The sequence below is a fragment of the Canis aureus genome, chromosome 27, assembly GCF_053574225.1.
Source record: "Canis aureus isolate CA01 chromosome 27, VMU_Caureus_v.1.0, whole genome shotgun sequence".
NCBI classification, from domain to species: Eukaryota; Metazoa; Chordata; class Mammalia; order Carnivora; family Canidae; genus Canis; species Canis aureus.
This window is the reverse complement of record NC_135637.1, coordinates 20,603,422-20,629,703: the sequence shown is the minus strand read 5'-3', so window position 1 is coordinate 20,629,703 and position 26,282 is coordinate 20,603,422. Positions and strand designations below refer to the sequence as shown.

The following is a 26,282-nucleotide window of genomic DNA, read 5'->3' as shown; positions in this document are numbered from 1 at the left end:
TTTGGTAAAATCAGGAGAACAAAGATATGTGTAAACAGCATACAAGATGATGTGATCTTCATACTGTTTTCTTTAATCATAGGTGGATACAAGAATAAATGAAAATTGTACATATTCTGGAATCACTTGTTGAGGAAGGATCTCAGTGCTGATGAAGGTGGGGCTTTCCTGTTTGCTTTGGCCTGCAGGACTACCCTGACTCTGGGTTCCTGCTGGGGAGGAGGGACAGGGGTGCCGTCAATGCTCAGCATAGAGCTATGGCCATGTTCTGTGGGTTCTGCAAGCAACTGTGTCACTTAGGTGGTGTGGGATTGTGTGTGTGAGTGTTGTGTGTATGTGTGAGTCTATGTGGTATGATTGGGAATGTGAGTGTGTGTGTTCCTTCAGGAGGTATTTCCCATGTACTCAGCACAATTCGAGGGTCAAATTTCCCCCCAAATGTCATCACCACTGCACACTTTACATATAGCACTGCATTGCTCCCTCACCATAGCTGGACCTGAGGGTTTGTTGGCTCTTCTCTTTCCTTGTGGAGATGGTACAGAGAGGGATGGCCCAAACTCTTGACCACCTAAGTTGTAAAAGCCAAAATGTGAACTCACAGTGTGGGTTTTGATGCTGTTGCTCTGGGCCACTGACCTGCACTTATCACTCAGCCATTGGATCATTAGCCATAGAGCAAGGGAGTTCCAGCATCTGTGTACCTGACTGGAAACATAAATGTATAGAGAGGTCCCACACACTGCTATCATGCTACAGTGGCCCCAGTGGTCCCATCACTCAGGGCAGCTGCATTTACCTGTCAACTAAAATGCTGAGGACAGAATCATCCTAAGATCGGGGACATAATCCTGAGAGCAGCAGGGTGCACCCTGAGTTCTTATTTCCACAAGTTCTCCACTTTGCTTTCCCAAGGACACTCCAATGTCATTACTGCCCTCAGCACTCAAACTACTCCAAGACCACATGGGCTGCTAAGGCTCTAGGTCCCTGTGTGGATGGTGGAGCCGACCTGGTAGCCCCTGGTGGAGCCTCTATGTGCTGCCCTGTGGAGAGGGAGGAAGAAAGGCTGTGCAGGTACAACCTGCCCCTGGAACTCCTAAAGCCAATGTGCTCCTCTTGAAGGAATGCATGGAAGGCTCTGTCAACCAGAGGTGGTTTGGTTGGGTGGGTGGCATGAGGCTTGCCCCTTTGGAGCTCTGAATCTTGTAAGGACTCCCCAGGCTGAGAGATGCTGGCATTTTGGCCTCTTGTGATCTCCAGATTGAGGAAGGCCCATCAATCTCCTGAAGTCACAGGACTCACTGTATGTCCCTGTATTGTGCCCTCTCACTACATTCTTCCAAAAAACAGACTTGGGGCTGTGGTCAAGGGCCTCCTGGGGCTGGGGATATGAACTTCCCTTCTCCACTGTACACTTTGGTAAGTGACAGTCACCTTTCTGAGCCCATGGTCCTCAGGTGTTAAATGGGGACAATAGCACTCCCTTGGAGTTCTTAGGATTTAATGAGAAAACAAGGCCTGGGGTAAAGGCCTAAAACTATTGCTCTCCCCCACTCCTCCCAAGTGCCTCATCAGGCCTAGGAGACCCCTAGTTGGTCTCTCCAGAAGCCCAGCCCTGCTGGTTGTTTGGGGGCAGAGCAGAAAGGATAGCTAAGGCCACAGGTGGATCCAACAAGAACCCATTTCCCTGAACCAATACTTGGGAACTCTGCTGGCTCAGGCACCTGGGCACTCTCTGGCCTCCAGGAATATTGAGACCCCACTCACCTGTGGTTCTGAACCTTTTCACCAATTAGGCCCTTTTGGGCAGGGAAGTCTCTTGAGGAACAGATTTCTAAGGGTCCAGATTTTAACTTCAGGGCTCTTCACTTTCCTGCAGCTGGCTTACACAAGCTCCCACCTCCACCCCGCCCATTATCCTCTGATATATCCCTTCTGTTTTACTTCTCCACACTCCACTGTGCAAAAATTTTTCACTTTTCTATTTGTAGAGTCAGCCATTCTTGCTTATATCTCAGCTTGATTTCACTGGTGTTCAGGATGGCTTGATAGTTATGTAGATAAATTTAGGGGACCAGCTGACATGAGGACCTCTACTCCACCATCTTCTATCCATCTGAAATATGCTTTTTAACAGGCCTAATCCAAACTGATTCAGGAGGTTAGTCCATGAAAACTGTCTTTCCCCCAAGAAATTCAAGTTTGTTTTCCAAGTAAAGTAAGCTTTATTTAGGATCACCCCAACTACAGACAACTAAGCTGTCCCTCTTTAAAAGAATGCAAAACAAACTTCAATCCATACAAGGAAATACTATTCTAATAAAAAGTGATTGGGCTTTTGGGGAGCCTATATGTCTCAGTCGTTTAAGCTTCTGACTCTTGATTTTGCCACAGATCTTGACATGAAGCCACATGACAGCCATGTGCTGAGCCTGGAATCTGCTTAAGATTCTCTCTCCCTCTTCCTCTCCCCTCCCCCCTACACTTGCACTATCTCTAAAAAATATTAATAATAAAAATAATTGATCTATCAAGCCACAAAAAGTCATGGATATATGTTACCTGAACAGTTAAGAGTGAAAAAAGTAAGGAAGTCCGAAACAGCGACATATATTATGGCTCCAAATGTGAGAAAAAGGAAAGCTATACAGATGACAAAAGCTCAATGATTACTAAGATTTCTATAGAAAGTGCAAAAGTATTAATAGTTGAATCATGGGAATTAAAGGCAGTAAACCTACAGTGTACACAGTGCATGCATGATGTTTTTTTTTTTTTTTTTTTTTTTTTTTTTTTTTATTCATGATAGTCACACACAGAGATCGAGAGAGAGAGAGAGGCAGAAACACAGGCAGAGGGAGAAGCAGGCTCCATGCACCGGGAGCCCGACGTGGGATTCGATCCTAGGTCTCCAGGATCACGCCCTGGGCCAAAGGCAGGCGCCAAACCGCTGCGCCACCCAGGGATCCCGTGCATGCATGATATAATGCATTTGTCAAAACCCACACTATGGCACAGCATAGAGCTGACCTTCATAGAGATGGTAGACTTCACCAAATAACAATATCACTCCATTGGTTTCTTCTTCATGAGAAATGTCCCACAGTGATGCAAGTTTTAATAATTATGGAAATTCTATGCCAGGGAACAGGGATATAGGAAATCATTTATATTGTTATTCCAACTTATTCTAAATAATAAAGTCTATTCATTAAAAAGTACTGAGATCAAATTTTGCTAATGTTTAACAACAAACACTGGCTGCAAAATATCTACCATGGAATGAGATCACATTTGAGTTGGAAATTAAATTTTTCTACTGTCATTGTAAACTATTGATTCACCAGAAAATTAAAATGTACACACATGAAACAAAAATAACACGCCTTAGTATTTTGTCTTAAGTACGCCACACTGAGTGAACTAGAATAATGTTTCATTTTATTATTTTTTAAGACAGAAAGAGCATGAAGAGAGGAGGGGCAGAGGGAAAAAGAGAAAATGTAAGCAGGCTACATAACCAACATGGAGCCCAACATCGGGCTCAATTTCAGGACCCAGAGATCATGACCTGAGTAAAAAGAGTTAGAGACTTAACTGACAAAGCCACCCAGCTGCCTCAAGAATAATTAATCTTGAATCAACTCAGTGAATGAATTTCCATGGTATCTTCGATTGAATCATTTGTATCCTATGTCCTTTGTTATCTCCAAGATACGGGTTTTGCTGGCCCACATCCTCAAGAAGATAGCAGATCGATTTGAACTGTTAGGAACGTTGTTGTCCCATGTACTTGAATAGGATCCTGGGAAATGCATAACAATACAATGAACTGTTGACAGTTTGCTGTCAAAACCATACAAAAATGAGTTATAATCTTTTCAAAGTTCAAATATTTGATCCCATTACTCATAATTTACCTTGTAGAGCCACCTGTGGGAGAGTGTGAATTAGAAAGGTCTTGGAGTTGACACACATTTAAACTACCCAAAAAACTGTGGAAGGAGCCTCGGTGTCCATCGAAAGATGAATGGATAAAGAAGATGTGGTTTATGTATACAATGGAATATTCCTCAGCCATTAGAAACGACAAATACCCACCATTTGCTTCGTCGTGGATGGAACAGGAGGGTATTATGCTGAGTGAAGTAAGTCAGTCGGAGAAGGACAAACAGTGTATGTTCTCATTCATTTGGGGAATATAAATAATAGTGAAAGGGAATGTAAGGGAAGGGAGAAGAAATGTGTGGGAAATATCAGAAAGGGAGACAGAACATAAAGACTCCTAACTCTGGGAAATGAACTAGGGGTGGTGGAAGGGGAGGAGGGCGGGGGGTGGGGGTGAATGGGTGACGGGCACTGAGGAGGGCACTTGATGGGATGAGCACTGGGTGTTATTCTGTATGTTGGTAAATTAAACACCAATAAAAAAATAAACTTATTAAAAAAAAAACCTACCCAACAATGTAACTGCTGACTTTAGTATGAAAAACAATAGGGAATCCTCAAAAGACTGTAAGAAGCACTACATTTGATCCAGTAATTCCAATTTTGGGAAATATATCCCAAAGTCTTGACATCCAGACTTAGATATCTATGTTCTATTTTTCGTATATTTTTTATTGGAGTTTGATTTGCCAGCATATAGTATAACACTCAGTGTTCATCCCATCAAGTGCCCCATTCAGTGCCCATCACCCAGTCACCCCATCCCCCCACCTACCTACCATTCCACTACCCCTTGTTTATTTCCCAGAGTTAGGAGTCTTTCATGTCCTGTCACCCTCTCTGATTTTTTCCACTCATTTTCTCTTCTTTCCCCTTTAATCGCTTTCACTATTTTTTATATTCTCTAAACGGATGAAACCATATAATGTTTGTCCTTCTGTGACTGACTTACTTCACTCAGCATAATACCCTCCAGTTCCATCCACACTGAAGCAAATGGTGGGTATTTGTCATTTCTAATACCCGAGTAATACTCCATTATATATACAGACCACATCTTCTTTATCCATTCATCTTTCGATGGACACCGAGGCTCCTTCCACAGTCTTCAAACTTTTGATCCTTAAGTTCTTCAGCATTTAGCTAGAAGAACTAATTGAGTCAGAGTGGATTTAGAAATGTCTTAAAGTTGCTACATACTTAAAATACACAACAGAGAATGCCAACTGATGCAGTCACTATGACAAACAATATGGAAGTCCCTCAAAAAATTTGAAAAATGTAGTCCATATCATTTGATTTTGTCAAATAAGTCCCAAAGATTTGAAATCTGACCTTCAGAGAGATATGTGCACATGTTTTGCAGCACTCTTCACAGAAGCCAAGAATACAGAAATAAAGTCATGTCTACTGGTGAGCAAATGGATGAAGAAAATGGAGCCTATCCTACCATGTGATATTACCCTTCTTAAAAGGAAGGAAATCTCAAAATTTGTGACAACACAGATGGCCCTGGGAGCCATAAGGTTAATAGAAATAAGCCAGGCATAGGAATACAAATAATGCATGAGGTCACTTATATGTGGAACAAAACAGTCAAAGACATAGAAGCAGAGAGTATAATTGGGGTTGGGAGGAGGGACAAAATGGGGACATGTTGGTGATAGGGTGCTACCTTGTGGAAAGCTACCTTGCAACGGTTAATCAGCCTCCGATTAACAGCATTATAGTATATGCTTGAAAACCAGTGAGAGATTAGTTCAAAAGGTTGAGTGTCAAAGGCAAAGAAGAGGAGAAACCTTAGCAGACAGTGTGTGTGTGCAAATTCTTCTATGAGGTGAGACAACAGAGAAAGACAGAACAACATAGTCATTGAGAGCATGATGTTGGTCCCTTACCAAGAGTTATGAAAATGATTAGTGGTGGGTCCAGAACAGGAATGGAGTTGGTACCATGGGAAGAAGCATCTCATAACACCTGAGACTTCCCTTAGGCACCATAGATCACGTTCTACAACCCTGGCCCTGGAGTTCCCTTGGTTTCTTTCTCAAATCCTCCTGCATTAAGTACACTGGGGGAGATATTCCATATCTTGGAGGAGGTGCTTGAGCTAAGAGAAAAGTGCATATCCTAACTCAGTTTCCCAAATCCCACCCTGACCCAAAACACAATGCACTTTATTTATTTTTTATTTTTTTATTTTTTTTACTTCTTTGTGTAAGACTTCTTTTTTTAAAAAAAATTTTTATTGGAGTTCAATTTGCCAACATATAGCATAACACCCAGTGCTCATCCCATCAAGTGCCCCCCTCAGTGCCTGTCACCCAGTCACTCCCACCCCCTGCCCACCTCCCTTTCCACCACCCCTTGTTCGTTTCCCAGAGTAAGGAGTCTCTCATGTTCTGTCTCCCTTTCTGATATTTCCCACTCATTCTTTCTCCTTTCCCCTTTATTCCCTTTCATTATTTTTTATATTCCCCAAATGAATGAGACCATATAATGTTTGTCCTTCTCCAATCGACTTATTTCACTCTGCATAATACCCTCCAGTTCCATCCACGTGGAAGCAAATGGTGGGTATTTGTCGTCTCTCATGGCTGAGTAATATTCCATTGTAGCCGTGGATCACATCTTCTTTATCCATTCATCTCTCGATGGACCCCGAGGCTCCCTCCAGAGTTTGGCTATTGTGGACGTTGCTGCCATAAACATCGGGGTGCAGGTGTCCCCGCATTTCACCGCATCTGCACCTTTGGGGTAAATCCCCAGCAGTGCAATGGCTGGGCGTAGGGAAGATCTGTTTTTAACTCTTTGAGGAACCCCCACACAGGTTTCCAGAGTGGCTGCACCAGTTCACATTCCCACCTACAGTGCAAGAGGGTTTCCCTTTGTCCGCATCCTCTCCAACATTTGTGGTTTCCTGTCTTGTGACTTTTCCCCATTCCCACCGGTGTGAGGTGGTTTCTCATGGGGGTTTGGATCTGTATTTCCCTGATGACCAGCGATGCGGGGCATGTTCTCATGTGCTTGTTGGCCGTGTCTCTGTCTTCCCCTGTGAGATTTCTGTTCGGGTCTTTTGCCCGTTTCACGATCGGATTGTTTGTTCTTTGCTCTTGAGTTGAATATGTTCTTTATAGATCTTGGACACTAGCCCTTTGTCTGAGAGGTCGTTTGCAAGGATCTTCTCCCGTTCTCTATGTTGTCTTTTACTTTTGTGGACTGTTTCTTTTGCTGTGCAGGAGCTTTCGATCTGGGTGAAGTCCCAGTAATTCCTTGTTGCTTTTGTTTCCGTTGCCCTCGCGGATGTATCTTGCGAGACGTTGCTGTGGCCAAGTTGAAAAAGGGGGTTGCCTCTGTTCGCCTCTAGGCTCCCCCGTAACTCCCGCCGTCCCCAGTCCCTGCGGGCCTGGGTGCTCTGGGGTGGAGGCGCGGACCTGCACAGCTCGGGGCCGGCCGCCGGGGAGTCCTCGCTGTCCTGGGCCCTGCCGCCTCCGCCCGCCCCGGGGTGGGGGAGGCAGGACCGCGGCCGTGTCCCCCGCCCTGGGCTCCGGGGCCTGTGCTGCCGGCATCGCGCTCCCGGGGCCGCGGCGGGCGCCCGAAGGCAGCAGGCGCAGCGCCCGCCCGCCCGGAGCCCCCGCCTGCCCCCCGCGCCCCCCGCGCCCCCCGCTTCTCCCCGAGGCCCCGCCGGCTGCGGCTCCAGCGCTGTCCCGAGCTCGGCCCGCGGGCTGTGGGGCGCTCTGCCCCGGGCGCGCCTCGTCTGCTCGTGACCCCGGGAGCCTGGGGGCTCCGCCGCCCCTCCTGGGGTTCAGCCCGACGCCCTCCTCTCCGGGGCTGGGCTCTAGGGGCGCCCAGGCTTTCCCGCCAGGCTGGAGCCACCTCCTCTGGCCCGCAGCTCCCCACCCCCCCACCTGCCCTCAGGCTTCTTTTCTTTTTTTTCTTTTCTTTTCTTTTCTTTTCTTTTCTTTTCTTTTCTCTTTTTTCTTTCTTTTCTTTTCTTCTTTTCTTTTCTTTTCTTTCTTCTTTTTTCTTTCTCTCTTTCTTTCTCTTTCTTTCTTTCTTTCTTTCTTTCTTTTTTTTCTTTCTTTCTTTCCTTTTCTTGTTTATTTCTTTCCGCCTTCCTGTCTTGTTAGAAGCCAAAACTTTTCTCTCTGTAGAGTTCTGGCTGTTCTCTTTTTAAATCTCAGGTCGCATTCGTAGGTGTTCAGGATGGTTTGAAACTTATCTAGGTAAGTTGGTAGGGACAGGTGACTTGGGGATCCTATTCCTCTGCCATTTTGCCCCCTTCCTCTCGAATTCTCTGGTGGTCAATGATGAGCTCTGGCTGAAAGCTTTGTCACATTCACTACATTTACAGGGTTTGTCTCCTACGTGATACCTTTGATGCTTTGTAAGAGATGAGCTCTGAATGAAGGCTTTTCCACATTCCTTACAAATACATAGTTTTTCTCCAGTATGAATGCCCTGAGGCCCAATGAAGGTGGGATGGTCACAGAAGGACTTTCCCCATTCACTACATTGCCACAGTTTCTTTTCTGCACAGAAGCCTGCTGAATAATCAGGTTGAAATTTGGTGTCAGGCTCCCTACATGTGTACAACATATAGGGAGATATTTTTCTCCTGTAGGAATTCCCTATTGTCAAACAAGAACTGACTATAGACTGAAGCATCCCTCAAAAGCACTGCATTTATAGGTAGTGATCTCCCTGAAATTGTTCTTTTTCAGTATGACTCCTTGTCCTGAATGTCTCTGTAAGTGGTCCTCACATCCCCAAATTTCATGTAACAGAGTCCCAGGTACTGTTTCCTGTTAGTCTTTCTATGGTTGTTCCCTAGAATGAATCTTCTTCAAAAATGTCCCACTGGGAAGTTGATCCCTTAGTTGATCCCAAGTCTGGTTTCTCAATCTGAAAGCAATACAAAAGTGGCAGTTGGGCCAGGGACATGCCATGAGAAACAGTATCTATAAGGCATACGTGCTGCCAACAATTTTCAGACTCATCTCTGTAGTTTATTTATTTTTTTAACATTTTTTAAATTTAAATTCAATTTGCCGGCAGATAGTATAGCATCCAGTGCTCATCCCATCCGGTGCCCTCTTCATTGCCTGTCACCCAGTCACCCCATCCCACCTCCTACCTTCCCTTCCACAACCCTTTGTTTCCCAGGGTTGGGAGTCTCTCATGGTTTGTCCCCTTCTCTGGCTTTTCCCACTGAGTTCCCCTCCTTTCTCTTATGATCTCTTCCACTATTTCTTGTATTTCACGTATGAGTGAGACCATGTGATGGTTGTCCTCCGATTGACTTATTTCACTCGGCATAGTGCCCTCCAGTTCCATCCATGTCAAAGCAACATCTCTGTAGTTTCAAAAGGGGATTAGAATAGAGAGGTGGACAAGCACGCAAACAGATAATACAAGTTGTACATAAGAAAATCAGAGAGGGTGACAAAACATGAGAGACTTCTAACTCTGGGAATAGAACAAGGGGTAGTGGAGGGGGAGGTTGGTGAGGGGATGGGGTGACTGGGTGACAGGCACTGAGGGAGGCACCGGACGGGATGAGCACTGGGTGTTATACTGTATGTTGGCAAATCGAACTCCAATAAAAATATATACAAGAAAAATGAAAAAAATCGAATACCATTCCTTTACCCAGGTTTCTCTATTAATGTACAGAGGCATGCTAATTATTTTATCATCCCCAATCCCTCTCTGGTCGTTTCTTCATTCTCTTTTCAAAGATTCTCAGCATTTTCTTTTTGTCTTAATTAGGCTGCAGGTGGTTTGGCAAGAAAACAACTACCTTGGTTTCTTAAAGAACCACGTCTTTATTTAGTCTATATTTTTTACCTCTAGATTCATTGATCTCTTCCATCAGCTGGCTTTCATTAGGCTTATTTTGGTGTATGATTGTGAAAATGTAAATACATACATACATAAATACCTACATAAATGGATGTCTAGATCCAAGATATTTACAAAATGTTTTTCGAACTTGCACTTAATTATCTCCAGCTTTTTGTCTGTGTATCCCCAATTTTCCAGCTTAAAATTACCACCTTCTCTGGCAGCCCAGGTGTCTCAGCAGTTTAGCACCTGCCTTCCACCCAGGGCGTGATCCTGGAGACCCAGGATCGAGTCCCGCATCAGGCTCCCTGCATAGAGCCTGCTTCTCCCTCTGCCTGTGTCTCTGCCTCTCTCTCTCTGTTCTCTTTCATGAATAAATAAATAAAATCTTTTTAAAAATAAAAAAATAAAATTACCACCTTCTCTCCCATGTCCTCCCCTCCTTTTGTAAAAAAAAAAAAATATATATATATATATATATTTATTTATTTATTTTAAAGACAGAGAGAGCAAGCGCAGTGGGGAGGGCAAAGGAAAAGAGAGAGGGAGAGGGAATCTCAAACCAACTCCATGCGGAGGGTGTGGAGCCTGACGCGGGGCTCAGTCCCATGACCTGAAACCAAGAGTCAGATGTTAGACCAACTGACCCACGTAGGTGCCTCTCCCCTCCCTTTTTTTTTTTTTTGCCCAGAAAGAACACTGGCAGATTCCTGCAAGTCATCAGGAACCTCATGATAATCAGATCCACTCTGGCATTTTGGGTTGTTTATGAGAGTTATAAATCAGATTTATAATTCATCATCAAATTGAACCATTCATGCATCCATCTATTCTCTTTTGACATGTGAATTGAGCACATAGTTTTGGCCTGGCACTATTATATCTACTGGAGAAGGAGCAGGGAAAGAACAGACCCAAGTCCCTTCCCTCGAGGCCCTTACATTCTGCTGGCCAAAGACCAACCATAAGCAGTGATGTAGACTCTATGACACTCAGGAACAAATCCAGTGTGTGACTTGTAACACCAGTGGGCAAGAAGTGGTACGACTTTTTTTTTGCATGGCATGAAAGACCTACCAGAAAGAGTCCGAAGTGCCATGAAGGGGTAGGTACTTACCAAAAGATGCATCCCAGGTGTGCTTAATGCAGATTCAGGAAATCTTTAAGAAGAGCCTGCTATATACGAAGACTGGGCTAGACTCAGGACAGGACATGCAACAAGTGCACAGTGATGTCTGGGAGTGTCTCATCCAATTCTGTATTCCAGAGTTTTCTCCTCTGATCTCCTTCTCTTCTCTCTACACCCTTTCATCTGGGTTGCCTTCCACCAGACAAACTAAAATATATATTTTTATTTTTAAAGATTTTATCTATCTATCCATGAGAGACACACAGAGAGGCAGAAATACAGGCAGAGAGAGAAGCTGGCTCCACACAGGGAGCCCGATGTGGGACTTGATCCCAGGACTCCGGGATCATGCCCCGGGCCGAAGGCAGGTGCTCAATATCTGAGCCACCCAGGCGTCCCGACAGACCAAAATCTTAGCAAACCAGAATACACACTAGTTATGGCCACTATCCAGCAGGCACCTTGGCTAGTTTCTATGGTGCTATCTACACAGCAACCTGGACACCCATAAACATCTTCCTTGGAATCACTTATGAGCACAAGGATTTTCCAGGAAACTCTTAGTGAGGGCTCTGCAACTCAGAAGAAGTAAATCATTATCTAAATTCAATCCAACCTCAAAGTAACAGGTCAATAGAATCTATTATATTCTGGAGCTTAATGCAATGACTGTAAAATTCACTTGAAAAAATAGCCAGGGATTTTCAAGTGCTTAGTCATTTGGCTTCTCTAGTCTTTAGAATAGTTTCAAGATAGAGCAAACAAAACATTGCATTATTGGCACCCTAGACAATGAATAATTGAGTTTGGAATTATGGCTAAGGGAGCATACAGGTATCTGTAGAATTATGATAGGACTTCAAAGCGGCAGGCAAGGTTAGGATTATTCAAGAAAAAGTTTCTTAATTAAAATGAGTGTCCAGTGGAACCTACTATAACACTGTATGCTAACTAACTGGAATTAAAATAAAAAAAATTTTAAAATGAAATGGGTATCCAGAAAAAAAAAAAAAAAAGAAATGGGTATCCAGTGTGTACATGAAGGATTTATTTATTTATTTTTTAATTTTTATTTATTTATGATAGTTACAGAGAGAGAGAGAGAGGCAGAGACACAGGCAGAGGGAGAAGCAGGCTCCATGCACCGGGAGCCCGATGTGGGATTCGATCCCGGGTCTCCAGGATCGCGCCCTGGGCCAAAGGCAGGCGCCAAACCGCTGCGCCACCCAGGGATCCCTACATGAAGGATTTAAATGCAAAACAATGCAATTATAAAAACTAAAGAATTGGTGATTTTAAAAAATGTCAAAGAATGACAGAAACTTTGAAGCAATCAAGAAAAAAGACTGACACAATAAATATCATTAAAAAAAATTACTCCCAACTAGAAGCTTACACATCACTGCAACCCACTTGTAGGGACGTAGACCCAGGAGACAATGATGGGAGGAGCCTAGGTTTGGATCTAAGGATAATCACATTAATTACAATTTAGTTGTATTGGCAAGAGCAGGGAATTGGTTAAACTATTGAAGGGTAAGAGCCTAAGTTTCCAGAGCTCCAAGGGCACGTCATTTGCTAAAGTCACCTGGTGGGTTAATCTGGAGATTGGTTGATGGGGAGGTCGGGTGGGTGGGACAAGATAGCAGTTAGAAACACCCACTCCCATCCAACTGAAACTCAGAGCCCCTATGAACCTGCCAGGTTGGCCTCATTTGGGCCAGATGGAGGCAGGGCCGGAAGGGGCTGGGCCAGCAGGGTTGAAATTGAAATTGAAATGAGGGTGGGTGCCAGTGGGCCCCAGTCTTGCTGACAGCCAGAGCATCCCATTCAGCGGCCAGGCTAGTCCTACATCCACTTGGTGACCGTGGTAGGGTACAGGGCCTTTCGGAGAGAAGCTTTAGCCTCTTTGAACCCATGGATGTGAGCATCAGACTTTGTGAGGTTGGAGGAGAGGAACTCTAGGCTGCAGGGTGTAGGTGAACCACCCCAGAGCAGCCTCATTCTTGAGGAAGGAAGGAAGGTGAGTTGTGTCAACGGAGGACCTGTTCCGACTGCAGGAGCTCTGGAGTGTGTGTGCCTGTGTGTGTGGTGGGTGAGCGTCCAGGAGACACCTGGTTCCTCCCTGTGCGATGGGGATGTTATAGGCGAGAACAGTGTGCACACCTGACTCCTACAGGTAAGCGCCGGAACCCATGGGGTCCCGCCACTTTGTATGGGGAAAAGGATCACTACAGGACCCTTCTCTGACAACTTTGGAGTTCGCCGTCTTGTGGGTGTGGTGGGAAACCCTGCCTCGTTAGCACCTGACCCTTTCTTTAAAGTCCTCGTCTGTAGAAAGTTCCAGGCAACTACACAGAGATGTCTCCTAGAACCATGCTCTTCCAGGGCCTGTCCCCTCCGGGGTCCTCACCCTCAGGACCGCAATGTCCGGCCGAGCCAGGACTCGAGCTCGAGGCAGAGCCCGTGGTCGGTTCCCCTCCCAACCCGCGCCACCTGGAGCCGCAGCGCCACCTGGAGCCGCAGCGCCACCTGGAGCCGCAGCGCCACCTGGAGCCGCAGCGCCACCTGGAGCCGCAGCGCCACCTGGAGCCGCAGCGCCGCCAGTGAGCACAGTCCTGTTCAGTCTCCTCTATGCAGAAGATGCTGGATCTTCCTCAGCTGCTTCCTTCTCACGTGCCTTCACTCTCGCAAAGGGCTTTACTTTCATCCTGAGAGTATGGAAAGGTGTCTGAATATCTTGGCTCCAGCCAAGGACTCCTCTTTGAGGATGAATTCAAAACAGGCAGCTGACACCCCACAGGTGTCTCCCCGACATGCCCCACTCCTTTCATCTAAAGAAGCCCCATTCTGCCCGTTGCTGGGGCCTTCTAGATCCATCCTAGACTCCTCTAAAACCCTTCATGTAAACAACCAGAAAATACTGTCCTCTTCCAATTAAAAAAAAATCCTAGCATCTGACAATGTCTTACCACCTCTGTTTCCCCCCTCTGGCCCCAACCCCCAGCATCCTTTGCTGAACACCACAAGTGGCCTCCTAACTGGTCTTCCTGCATTTGCCCTCGTCATTTTTTCGGTTACTCAGCACAGAACCAGTAAGTCAGTCCATGCAGCTCCTCTGCCCAATGCCCTGTGCACGTTCCTGTCTTCTTAGTCCGAACACATTGTTCCAGATGGCCTTCCTCCCACCACCCCTGTGACTTCTCCTGCTTCTCTCCCCTTGTTCAGCTCATGCTTCCTTGGACACTGCTGCCTTAGAAAATTTGCTCTTTACCTGTGGCTCCCATAACCTTGTAACTCTCCTCCAAAGCTTTGGTTGAGTCCCAACCTCCTCCTGAGGCTCTGTTTCATACCCCATGAACTCACCCAGCCCCCCTTCACAAACCTACCTTCCCCATAACACGAATTTTCTGTACTTTGTTCTCTTTTACTTCATTTCCCTGGCCATTAACATACTAATGTTATATACATTATGATTTTCTGTTACTGGCGTGTGAGCCATTACAAGGGAATATGCTCCATGCCCTGATAGCACTTGGACACATAGCAGGCAAATAATTTTTGGATGAGGGACAAATTTCATTAACAGCACTCTTTATGTCTATCCCCTCAAATATGCAGACCCAGCAAACCAGCCGAATTCCACCTAGCCCATGGCCACTGCAACCGGAAAGCCAAGTGGTTAAGCCTGCACAACGAAGAAGACCGAGAAGAGCATCTCGGCCTCCAGGTGACAATGGGGAAAGAGAGGGTTATGGTGAGGGGCAGGGAGATTTAATCTCTGAGGGTGCACCATAGTGATACCAGCCCAGCCGAGAGCCTCAGGATCCCCATAGAGTTTGACAGGATAGGAAGAGTGTATAGCCCTCAACTATTTTTCTTTTCTGCAACGAATTAATTGCTCAGTGTTTTCTTCCCCTTATATTTTAAAGCTTTATGGAAAAGTGGAGATGGATAATAGTCAGTCTAGCCAATTGTTCAATTATAATGTCTTTTCAGGTTTAGACAATGCATTCATATATAACTCCAAGTTAACTAGGAATTCTAGAAACATGAGTGGGTTTGAAATCAATGCACTAGAAGGTTGAGCAGCTGCTTGATCCCCTCAGCCTTGCCTGCATTGTATTCTCTGCCTAGGTGGAAGGGTATCCTTATGCAAGTGAGCACTCAGACTTGTATATTAGCCAAGGGTTTGGCTAAAACTATTAAACCTCAGGTCTGATTCTCTAACTTGCTCCTATTTTTAAAGTGTTTTAAAAGAGCATTGGGAGGGGCAGAGGTACAGAGTGAATCTTAAACAGGCTCCATGCTGAATGTGCAGCTCGATGCAGGGCTTGATCTCAGGACCCTGAGATCATGACCTGAGCCAAAATCAAGAGTGGGGCACCTGGGTGGCTCAGTCAGTTAAGTTTTAAATTATTATTAATTATGGTGAGAATAGTTAACATGAGATCTGTCCTTAAAACTATGTTAAAGTGTACGATACAGTACTGTTAACTACAGGCATGATGTTGAATAGTAGATCTCTAGAACTTGGGTGATGGAGATTTTACACTTGTTGATTAGCAACTCCCCATTCCCCCTTCCACCTCCAACCCCTGAATGCCACCATTCTACTCTCTGCTTCTAGGAGTGTGACTATTTTAGATGTTTCCTATCAGTGGAATTCTGTAGTAGTCTCTTTCTAGGACTGACTTATTTCACTTAGCATAGTGTCCTCAAGGTCATGTTGTTGCATATTGCAGGGTTTCCCTTTTTTCCTTTTTTAAAGATTTTATTTTTATTCATTTATGAGAGTGAGAGTGAGAGGCAGAGACACAGGCAGAGGGAGAAGCAGCGTCCATGCTGGGAGCCTGACGCGGGACTCGGTCCCGGGGCTCCAGGATCGGGCCCTGGACTGAAGGCGCGCGCCAAACCGCTGAGCCACCCAGGGATCCCCCCTTTTTTCCTTTTTTAAAAGGCTGAATAATAGTCTGTGGTATGGATATACCATGTTAACCTACCCATTCATTTGTTAGTATTTGGGTTGTTTCCGGGGCTTGGCTATTTTTAATACTGCTGCAGTGAACATGGGAGTGCTAATATATCTTTGAGATTCTGATTTCAATTTCTCTGAAAGAATCTCCCAGAAGTAGGACTGCTGGACTATATGGTGGTTCTACTTCTAAGTGTTTGGAGTAATCTCTATACTGTTTTCCATAGCAGCTGTACCATTTTTGCATTATCAAGGGGTTGAAATTTCTCCACATCTTCACCAGCACTTGTGGTCTTTTAAAAAAATGATCTCTATCTCTTTCTCTCTCTCATACACACACACACACACACACACACACTGCCATGCTTACAGATGGGAAGTGACAGCTCATTGTGCTTTGAACTGCATTTCCTGGTGACTTTGAGCATCTTTTCATGTACCTGTTGGCCAACTATATGTTTGTCCATTCAGGTCTTTTCTCCATTAAAAAGGGGGTTATTGGGATCCCTGGGTGGCTCAGCAGTTTAGCGCCTGCCTTTGGCCCAGGGCGTGATCCTGGAGTCCCAGGATCAAGTCCCAGGATCGAGTCCCACGTTGGGCTCCCGGCATGGAGCCTGCTTCTCCCTCCTCCTGTGTCTCTGCCTCTCTCTCTCTCTATCATGAATGAATGAATAAATAAATAAATCTTTAAAAAAAAGGTGGGGGTTATTATGTCGCCCCCACCCCGCCACTCTTCAGTTTCAGGAGTTCTTTATATATTTTGGAAACTAACCCCTTATAAGATACATGGTTTGCAAATATTTTCTCCCACTCCGTAAGTGGCTTTCATTCTGTTGATACATTAATTTGTTCAGAAACATTTTAGCTTGAAGAATTCCTACTTGTCTATTTTTGCTTCTATTGTCTCTGCTTTTGGTGTCTGATGTTATAGATGTTTTTATAAAACACGATACATAATATGAACTCCATGAAATGAATTTATCTGAATACACAATAGTGAAATACCCGTTTTTTCATCTATATCATGTCTGAAGAGTTATGTTTAATACTTCAATAAAGCATATTGTATGTAGCAAGTACTAATGAATGATGCCAGCTGTTTTCTCTCCCTGAAATTTGAATGTGGTAAGTTTGACTGCTGGCTGTGTCCGGAGTGGTTGTGAATTTGATAAAAAGCATTTTAAAAACTTGTATGTAAAATGAAAGCTCTTCTATTGTACAAATTCAGACTCTGGTATTTTATAGGATCATCATTAACTAGGAATAAGATCTTCCAGAAGGAACCTTTTGAAGAGAACCAGTTTCTGTAGCCCAGGGCATGGACTATCTTAGTCATTCAGGGGTGCAAGGTTTATGAATAATGTAGGTTATTTTAACGATATTTTTTGTATATTCTTTTATTGGAGTTCAATTTGCCAACATGAAGTATAACACCCGGTGTTCATCCCAGCAAGTGCCGTCCTTGGTGCCCATCACCCAGTCACCTCATCCTCCTGCCCACCTCCCTTTGCACTACCCCTTGTTCATTTCCCAAAGCTAGCAGTCTCTAAGGATTTGTCACCCTCTCTGATTTTTCCCCAATATTTTTCTCTCCTTTCCCCTATGATTCCTTTCACTATTTTTTGTATTCTTGGTATAAGTGAAACCATATGGTAATTGTCCTTCAATTGACTTACTTCACTCAGCATAATACCCTCCAGTTCCTTCCATGTCGAAGCAAATGGTGGGTATTTGTCGTTTCTAATGACTGAGTAATATTCCATTGTATATCTGATAGGTCATTTGCAAATATCTTCTCCCATTCTGTAGGTGGACTGTTTCTTTTTCTTTTTTTTTTATGATCATCATTGCCTTTTATTTTTTATTTTTTTTCATCATTGCCTTTTATTTGACTTTTATGACCAACCTCGTGGTTTCACACTGCAACAATATATGAGCACTGGAAAAGCAAAGTTGAATTTTCCGTTCCTTTTTTTTTTTTTTTTTTAAGAGTATAATCCTCTTACTTATTTTTATTTATTTTTTTATTGGAGTTCAATTTGCTAACATATACCATAATACCCAGTGCTCATCCCATCAAGTGCCCACCTCAGTGCCCATCACCCAGTCACTCCCATCCCCGCCCACCTCCCTTTCCACCACCCTTTTCGTTTCCCAGAGTTATGAGTCTCTCATGTTCTGTCTCCCTTTCTGATATTTCCCATTCATTTTTTCTCCTTTCCCCTTTATTCCCTTTCACTATTTTTTATATTCCCCAAATGAATGAGACCATATAGTGTCTGTCCTTCTCTGACTTATTTCACTCAGCATGATACCCTCCAGTTCCATCCACGTTGAAGCAAATGGTGGGTATTTGTAATTTCTAATGACTGAGTAATATTCCATTGTATACATAAACCACATCTTCTTTATCCGTTCATCTTCCAATGGACCCCGAGGCTCCTTCCACAGTTTGGCTATTGTGGACATTGCTGCCATAAACATCGGGGTGCAGGTGTCCTGGTGTTTCACTGCATCTGTATCTTTGCGGTAAATCCCCAGCAGATCTATTTTTAACTCTTTGAGGAACCTTTGTTGACTGTTTCTTTTGTGGTGCAGAAGCTTCTTATCTTGATGAAGTCCCAATAATTCATTTTTGCTTTTGTTTCCCTTGCCTTCATGGGTGTATCTTGCAAGAAGTTGCTGTGGCCAAGTTCAAAAAGGGTGTTGCCTCTGTTTGCCTCTAGGATTTGGATGGATTCTTTTTTTTTTTTTAATTTTTATTTATTGGATGGATTCTTGTCTCACATTTAGATCTTTCATCCTTTTTGAGTTTATCTTTGTGGTGTCAGAGAATGGTCTGGTTTCCTTCTTCATGTGGATGTCCAATTTCCCCAGCACCATTTATTGAAGAGACTGTCTTTTCTCCAGTGCGCAGTCTTTCCTGCTTTGTCTCATATTAGTGGACTGTAAAGTTGAGGGTCCACTTCTGGATACTCTCTTCTGTTCCATTGATCTATGGGTCTGTTTTTGTGTCAGTACCACACTGTCTTGATGGCCACGGCTTTGTAGTACAACCTGAAATCTGGCATTGTGATCTAAATTCTGCAGTCATGAAGTCTCTTGAATCTTTTATGCTTTTATCTAGAGCCACCAGTAGCTTTGTAATTGTGCTTCTGAATTGACTTCCTGACATTGAATTGTAATCCATATTCTGTAGTCCTGTGGCAGAGAGTACTATTTCTGATTCTTTTTTGTTGTGAGTTCTTCCTTCTAGTCGTTTTGCTCCATGCAGAATGGGGGTGTTAGCAAGCTAAGGCAAGAATATGAAACACGACCTAAGTAAATTTCACCCTAGATGACTCTGACGAGGTCAGAGACTAGAAAATGAAAACCAAATCAGAACATAATAAAACCAAAGGACCACTGAAGTGAAAAACAAACTTTAAAAGAAAGTGGTAAAAAATAAAAGGCCAAGAATCCCAAAGAAGTATAAAAACGAAAAAGCAAAAGAGAAGAGGAAAAAAGCAAAAGTGAAGAGGAAAAGGGAAAAAAAAGAAAAAAATGGAAGGAGGGGAATAAGAGATGGTGGCGATGAAGTTGTAGTGGAAGGAAAATATAGTCTACTTGAGGGGTCCTAGAGTCTGATCCTCTTGGTTCTGAGTGTATTAAGTTCTGTATGTTAGAAGATGTTCAGTCCCAAATTTATATAAACCAGCAATACTTGTAGAAAGCCCCAACGTTGACCACCAAAACATAAGGTAAAAGAGGGGAGCAGAATGGGAAAGAAGAGAGAATATAATCTCATAGAATGAACCAGCACGGTATAGTACTTGGTTCTGGGTGCATGCTGGTCATGTTTTAGAAGGTATGAACTTCCACCATTGGGGAACAAAAGGAGTCCAAGAAAACAAACAAAAATGACAAAAAAACATAGCTCATAAATTTCCCACTATTAAACTGAGTATGTGGAATCTAGAAGTAGAAATTATATCTAGGACCTGTAATGGTAGAAATAAGAAAGTCAAAAAGGAAGAACGTTAAAAATGAAGTGGTAAAATATTGTAGTTAAGATGGGAAAAGGGGGAAAAAAATGGAAATTTTTAGTCTGATATAAAAACGAGTTGTACTGGAAAAAAGTGGGGCGGGGAAGGAGGGGAATCTCTAGTTCTACTAACTCTAAGTCCCTCTTCTTCCCCTGGGGCTTTCCAGCACTGCTTGGTCCAGAACTTGCTCTTCCCCATCCTTCCAGCTGGTCTTCGGGGGAGGGGCTGCTGTGCTGACTCTCCGGTGTGTGCACCTGGGGACCTGCCCCCCCTCCCCCGCCAGGTGCCGGGCTTAGGGGGAGTTGCTTGTCCTGTGACGCCTCTGTCCCCTGGCGGCGCCGCCTGTCCCAGGCACAAGGTGACACGGGGAGGAACACAGCAGTGGCGGCGGCCAGCTCTCCAGTCCTGGAGTCTGCTCCCCCGTAACTCCCTCCGTCCCCAGTCCCTGCGGGCCTGGGTGCTCTGGGGTGGGGGCGCGGACCTGCACAGCTCGGGGCCGGCAGCCGGCCGCCGGGGAGTCCTCGCTGTCCTGGGCCCTGCTGCCTCCGCCCGCCCCGGGGGGGAGGCAGGACCGCGGCCGTGTCCCCCTCCCTGGGCTCCGGGGCCTGTGCTGCCGGCATCGCGCTCCCGGGGCCGCGGCGGGCGCCCGAAGGCAGCAGGCGCAGCGCCCGCCCGCCCGGAGCCCCCGCCTGCCCCCCGCGCCCCCCGCGCCCCCCGCTTCTCCCCGAGGCCCCGCCGGCTGCGGCTCCAGCGCTGTCCCGAGCTCGGCCCGCGGGCTGTGGGGCGCTCTGCCCCGGGCGCGCCTCGTCTGCTCGTGACCCCGGGAGCCTGGGGGCTCCGCCGCCCCTCCTGGGGTTCAGCCCGACGCCCTCCTCTCCGGGGCTGGGCTCTAGGGGCGCCCAGGCTTTCCCGCCAGGCTGGAGCCACCTCCTCTGGCCCGCAGCTCCCCACCCCCCACCTGCCCCCAGGCTTCTTCCTTCCTTTCCTTTCCCTTTCCCCCCTTCTTTTTCCACCCTTCTCTTTCCCCCCCTTCCCTCTTCCTGTCTTGTCTTGTTAGAAGCCAAAACTTTTCTCTCTGTAGAGTTCCGGCTGTTCTCTCTTTAAACTTCAGGTCACATTCGTAGGTGTTCAGGATGGTTTGGAAGTTCTGTAGGTAAGTCGGGGGGACCTGGTGAGGTGAGGACCCTACTCCTCCATCATCTTCATAAATCCCCTCTTCCAGGGTATTTGAAAGACTGCTTTGTCTTGTCCTCCAAATGGTGCCTCGTAAAATCTGTATACATATTTCAACGTAATTAAAAAATAGAGCCTTTTCCAGTAGCTGTTAATAAAAAGAACGTCTCAGTTATTTTGTATCAAAGGCAATTTCATGCACTTCTTAAAAATAAACTGCTTATTCAGTCAGCATTCTCCAGTGCTCTTGAGAGGGCAGTGAGGTGCCAAGTGATTGGCCTATAAAGCCGCTGGCTAAGGACAAAGTTTCTGCTTTGAAGCTTGCACTCCGAACAAGTGTCTGGCGCAAAAGTAAATTCCATGGGGATGGATGTGGGGCTGGCCAGGCCGGCCACTGATGTGGGGTGGGGTCTTGTTCAGAGGGGTTTCCAGGTCCCATTCCCCCTTTCTGGTGACCAATGACTGAAATACCCGTTAGATTGCTGGACAGTCCTCTTTCCTAACTCCAGCGACCTCAATTTAGTTTTACTCAATAGCTGGTGTTTAATATTGTCCTTTGTGGTTTTATGTTTCCTCCCTTTTTTTTTTTTATTGTATAACACTCATGGCTTTCACATCCGTTTCCATGTAGAGGAACTTCAGCTGGCGACTAGACTGCAGGCAACCTCACTGAAGGAGAAAAAGCGTTTTGGGGGCATTTTTCGAGACCATGTGGTGGATACCCGACAGTACTTGGAACATGTTAGAGAGTCCACAACAGGTATGCTGGCCATTAACGACCCAGCATGAGGGAATTTTTCACGTGAAACCTGTGCATGTTTGTGTTTAAGAGTGTGTGTAAAGCTTCATGCCATCACTGTGAGTGGAGGTAAGCTCCCAATCTGCTTACGTTGTTGTAATGGCACCCAATTTTGCAGAAACAGACAATTAGAGCGTCCTAGATGGACTCTCCATTTTTCTCTTCCTTTTATAGCCACTAAGACAGAATGACCCAGCTCTTTGAAAGCACTGAGACTTTAGAAAAAAGAAACCTGAACATAATTACAACATTAACATTATTCTGGCTCCCCACCCACTCCCCCTGTTGGAAGCCTTGTGTTAGAGATCTTTCTTCTGATCTCTTGTTAAATATTTTAATCTTCTATTTTAACTCTCTAAATGTCTGCTTGAGTGAGGACTCCTCTAAATGGATGATACATACTCTGGACATCAGCTGTATGTAAATGTTTGTGTTTGGTGGTTAATATCCTTGTTTGGCCTAACTTTGGCTTTCAGTATTGGGATATCCACATTATTTAGGTACAGTCGGTCTGCTTGTTTCATTATTGACACGTGGATTCATTTTTGCAGGCACGCTGGGTAGACCTGTAAAGCTATTCACAAACCATTTCCGAGTGACGTCCCGCCCCCAGCAGGTCACATATAAGTACAACATTGACTACCTGCCAGACATCGAGGATGGAAAAGTTCGTTCAGAATTGCTTTTGCAGCATAAAGCATTTATCGGAGAGTGCCATATATTTGATGGGAGCTCTTTATTATTACCTCACAAGCTACTGTTGCCGGTTAAGTACTGTTATTGGATGTTTTCTTTTTAAATTTTATTTATTTGAGAGAGCAAGAGAGAACCAGCAAGAGGGCAGAGGGAGAGGGACAAGCAGTCTCCCCACTGAGCAGGGAGCACAACTTGGGGCTCAATCCCAGGACCTGAGATCACTACCTGAGCCAAAGGCAGATGCTTAACCAATTGAGCCACCCAGGTACCCTAGACATTTTCTTGACCTTTGTTCTCTTCCTCTCACATCTTCACTGTTTTAAAGCAAATACAATTTTGTACAATGATTTGAGGAGACCTGAAGATCTCTTGCCCATGGGATTTGTAACAAAACCCACATGCCATGTGTGCTTGTCACTGATGTTCCCTCCTGCCTCATGTCAGTGCTTAAAATGAATCTGAGCAAAATATATACCTGTTTTTACGTTTTCAATGGCAAATATGGGTCAAGTGCTGATGAAGTATTGAATAGTTTTTCTCTTGTTCTCATCTTTCAGCAGAAACATTAGAAGGACTTAATATTTTTTCAATAAACATCTATTTACCAAATGAATCATCTACAGGGGCTCGTTTAAGTTAAAAAAAAAAGTAGTTGTAAATGTTTAATTCTGACTCCTCACTTTAGCCTCATAAATCTTGTATTGTCCCTGCATGTGTCACACTGGTGTGTTTCATACCCAGGTGACCTATTGATTTGTGGCTCAATAATGAGCTTATTGTCTTTGGAAGGACTGCTAGACCCTCCTGTTTTTTCTTTATCTCAGAAAACGGAATTGGTCAGCCTACTGAAAAACCAGGTTGTGAAGCTGACCATTGAATTCATCAGCGAACTCTCACCCAACTCACCGGACTGCTTACGCTATTACAACATTCTCTTTAGAAGGTGTGTTTATAAGCTTTAGTTTCCTTGAGATATGACTGTGTTCATGTGTCAGTGGCATTGAACATAGACATTTGCTCCTAGAATTTCCTGTTCTTGACACCTCCTCATCCTGAGAGGGCAAAGGATCTTGGGGATGAAATGGGACTTGACCCCTCACCTAGACATGTTTAAGTTCTGTGGCCTATCCTAAGTATTCTCCCTGCCTACCCCCATATCCTGTGCCTGGACCTGCCTGGAAGGAGGAGCATACATCGAGTATGCATGCCTATGCATATTTCTCCTTAGAGCAAATGCACTGGTTTTTTATTTTGTAGTAACAGTGGTGGACAAATATCCCAAATTGGAGGCACATAATCTGCAAAAGATGTTTTGGTTCATTTCTGGGAATGGAGGACATCCTAATGGTCTTTCCATGACAGTTTGTTGTATACAAGGGAAAGGAGGGGAAAACAGAGGATAAATGGACCTTAATATCTACCTCACAATATAATTTACTTGTACCAGGTACATCTGTTTATTATGTGTAATACAAAGTTGCTGGCAGATTTTTCCCCCTAATGTATCCTCATGTGTATTACCGAATGCTTAATATTCATACATTTTCAACAAAACTTATTTTTCAATTTTTAGAATTTTGAAGCAGATGAATTTGAAGCAAGTTGGTCGCAACTATTATAACAAGCAAGAGGCCACTGAGTTCTTCGATCACAAGTTGGTATAAAATAGTTTCATGTAATGTTTGTAATGTATACATCTAAATCCCATAGATTCTCACATGCATACATATGTAGGTATATATGTGTAAGCCTGTGGTTGATAATAAAAGTGGTTTAACAAAAATCAGGTATAACTAGCACAGCAGGTAAATCTCTATTGGAAAGGTCCTTCAAAAGACCCTTTCTTACTAAAAATAAGAGATGAAACGGCTGGACTCCTAAGTGCCAATTTTAGGGCCCTGTGACACTTGCTCTATACTCAGAGCTTGGAGTTTGATAATCCTATCTAACGTGTTCTATTTGCAGGCTGGTCATCTGGCCTGGATACGTTACTTCTATTCTTGAGTATGAAACCAGCATTACCCTCTGTGCTGATGTGAACCATAAACTGCTCCGAATGCAAACAGCTTATGATTTAATAACAGGTCTTCGTGATCCACAAACCAAAAAGGAAGATGTTGAGCAAGTTTCTAAAGAATTAATCGGGTCAATTGTTTTTACACTGTAAGTCTGCTTTAAAAAAACAACAAACCTATCCCATTACTTTGGTCACCACCCCCACCCCGAGAAGATGTTCCCATAGTTTTCAAACCACTCAGTAAAGTTCAGAAGCTGACCTGACCTGGCAATGGCCAGAGTCAGTCCATGCTTTTCTCATCTAGGTCTATTGCATGAGAGAGGGATACGTGTCATTTGTAGACTTCGCCGTTCTTAATTCCTAATGCTGATCCAGTCATCTTGTGGAACCCTGTACTGCACATAACAGAATATATTCCTTCCAAATTTTTTGCTTTGTGTCAACTAGTTTTAAAAAATCAGGGCTTAATTATATAGAACCTATGGGCAAATTTCCACTTGAAGTTAGTTTTTTCGTCTCCCTTTAGACCAGACACTTGAGTGTGGATTGAAAGTTGTTTAGCAACATCATCTTAAGAGTAAAATTGAGGACTTTTGCTCCCTAATTTCAAAACATATAAAGCTAGTAATCAAGACAGTGGCAAAAGGACAGATGAAAAGATTGGAATAGAATTGAGTCCCAAGTCAGTTTATAGTCAGTTTATTTTTTTCCAACAAGAGTGTCAAGACTGTTTAATTAGAGAAGGAATACTCTTTCAACAGATATTGCTGTGACCACTGGGTATCCACCTGGCCCTTCCTGACACAATATACAAAATTAACTCCAATTTCATTCCAAGATAAACTCAAAATAGACCTCAGTGTAAGTGTTAAAAGTATAAAAGTCTTTGAAGAAACTATAGGAGTAAATCTTTAGGTGAGCAAAACCCTTATAGGACACCAACAGAGAAGGGATGACAAAAGAAAAGTATAAATTGTACTTCATCAAATTAAACACGTTTGTTCTTCAAAGTCAAAAGTGAAAAACAGTAGATAGAAAGGTGACTTGCAAATGTTTTCTCTCAATCTCATTACTTGCATCTATTTAAGTAAAGAACAGGTACAAGTCAAAAGATAACTTTTAAAAAATGGGTAAAGGATCTGAATCGACATTTCTCTGAAGAAAATATAAAAATGATCCATAATCACATGAAAAGATACTCAATGTTATTAGCCATGAAGGAAATGCACTAGGATGGCTAAAATTAAAAAGGCAGATACTAAATGTTAGCAAGGATGTGAAAAATCGGAACCAACCCTCAAACGTTGCTGGTATAAATGTGAAATGGTATGATCTCCTTGGAAAACAGTATGGCACTTCCTCAACATGCTAAATATAGTGTGGCCATATGATCCAGCAGTTCTATTCCTGGTTATGTACCCAAGAAAAATGAAAACTTATGGCCATTCATGTACCAATTTTGTAGACCTGACATTATTCATAATAGCTTAAGAGTGTAAACAATGTGAATGTTCATCCGCTGAAACAGATAATATATCCCATTATAGATATGCTATGTTTTTATTTGGCAATAAGTAGGAATTAAGTACAAGTATATGCTATAGCAGGAAAGAATCTCAAAAGACATTATGCTGAGTGGCAGAAGGCAGTCAGGAAGGGTCACATATCAT

At 44.0% G+C, this 26,282-nt stretch overlaps 2 protein-coding genes across 3 annotated transcripts in view; both read left to right on the top strand.

Annotated features, from left to right (window-relative positions):
* Nucleotides 1-3,676, top strand: part of LOC144300003 (uncharacterized) — a 34,600-nt gene extending 30,924 nt beyond the window's left edge. Inside the window, exons 10-11 of one of the 2 annotated variants that reach the window (XR_013366668.1) lie at nt 83-157; nt 2,813-3,676. The gene's annotated coding sequence lies outside the window, so the exon portion shown is untranslated. The remainder of the gene's footprint in view (nt 1-82; nt 158-2,812) is intronic. The other variant, XR_013366669.1, reaches the window with a different exon arrangement.
* A 9,627-nt stretch (nt 3,677-13,303) lies between these two features.
* The window catches only part of LOC144299632 (piwi-like protein 1), a 29,101-nt gene continuing 16,122 nt past the window's right edge, over nt 13,304-26,282 (top strand). Inside the window, exons 1-8 of the mRNA XM_077875020.1 lie at nt 13,304-13,533; nt 14,549-14,684; nt 15,065-15,086; nt 21,732-21,860; nt 22,451-22,665; nt 23,420-23,538; nt 24,169-24,249; nt 24,561-24,758. Of these exons, the coding sequence (XP_077731146.1) occupies nt 13,304-13,533; nt 14,549-14,684; nt 15,065-15,086; nt 21,732-21,860; nt 22,451-22,665; nt 23,420-23,538; nt 24,169-24,249; nt 24,561-24,758 (1,130 nt within the window). The remainder of the gene's footprint in view (nt 13,534-14,548; nt 14,685-15,064; nt 15,087-21,731; nt 21,861-22,450; nt 22,666-23,419; nt 23,539-24,168; nt 24,250-24,560; nt 24,759-26,282) is intronic.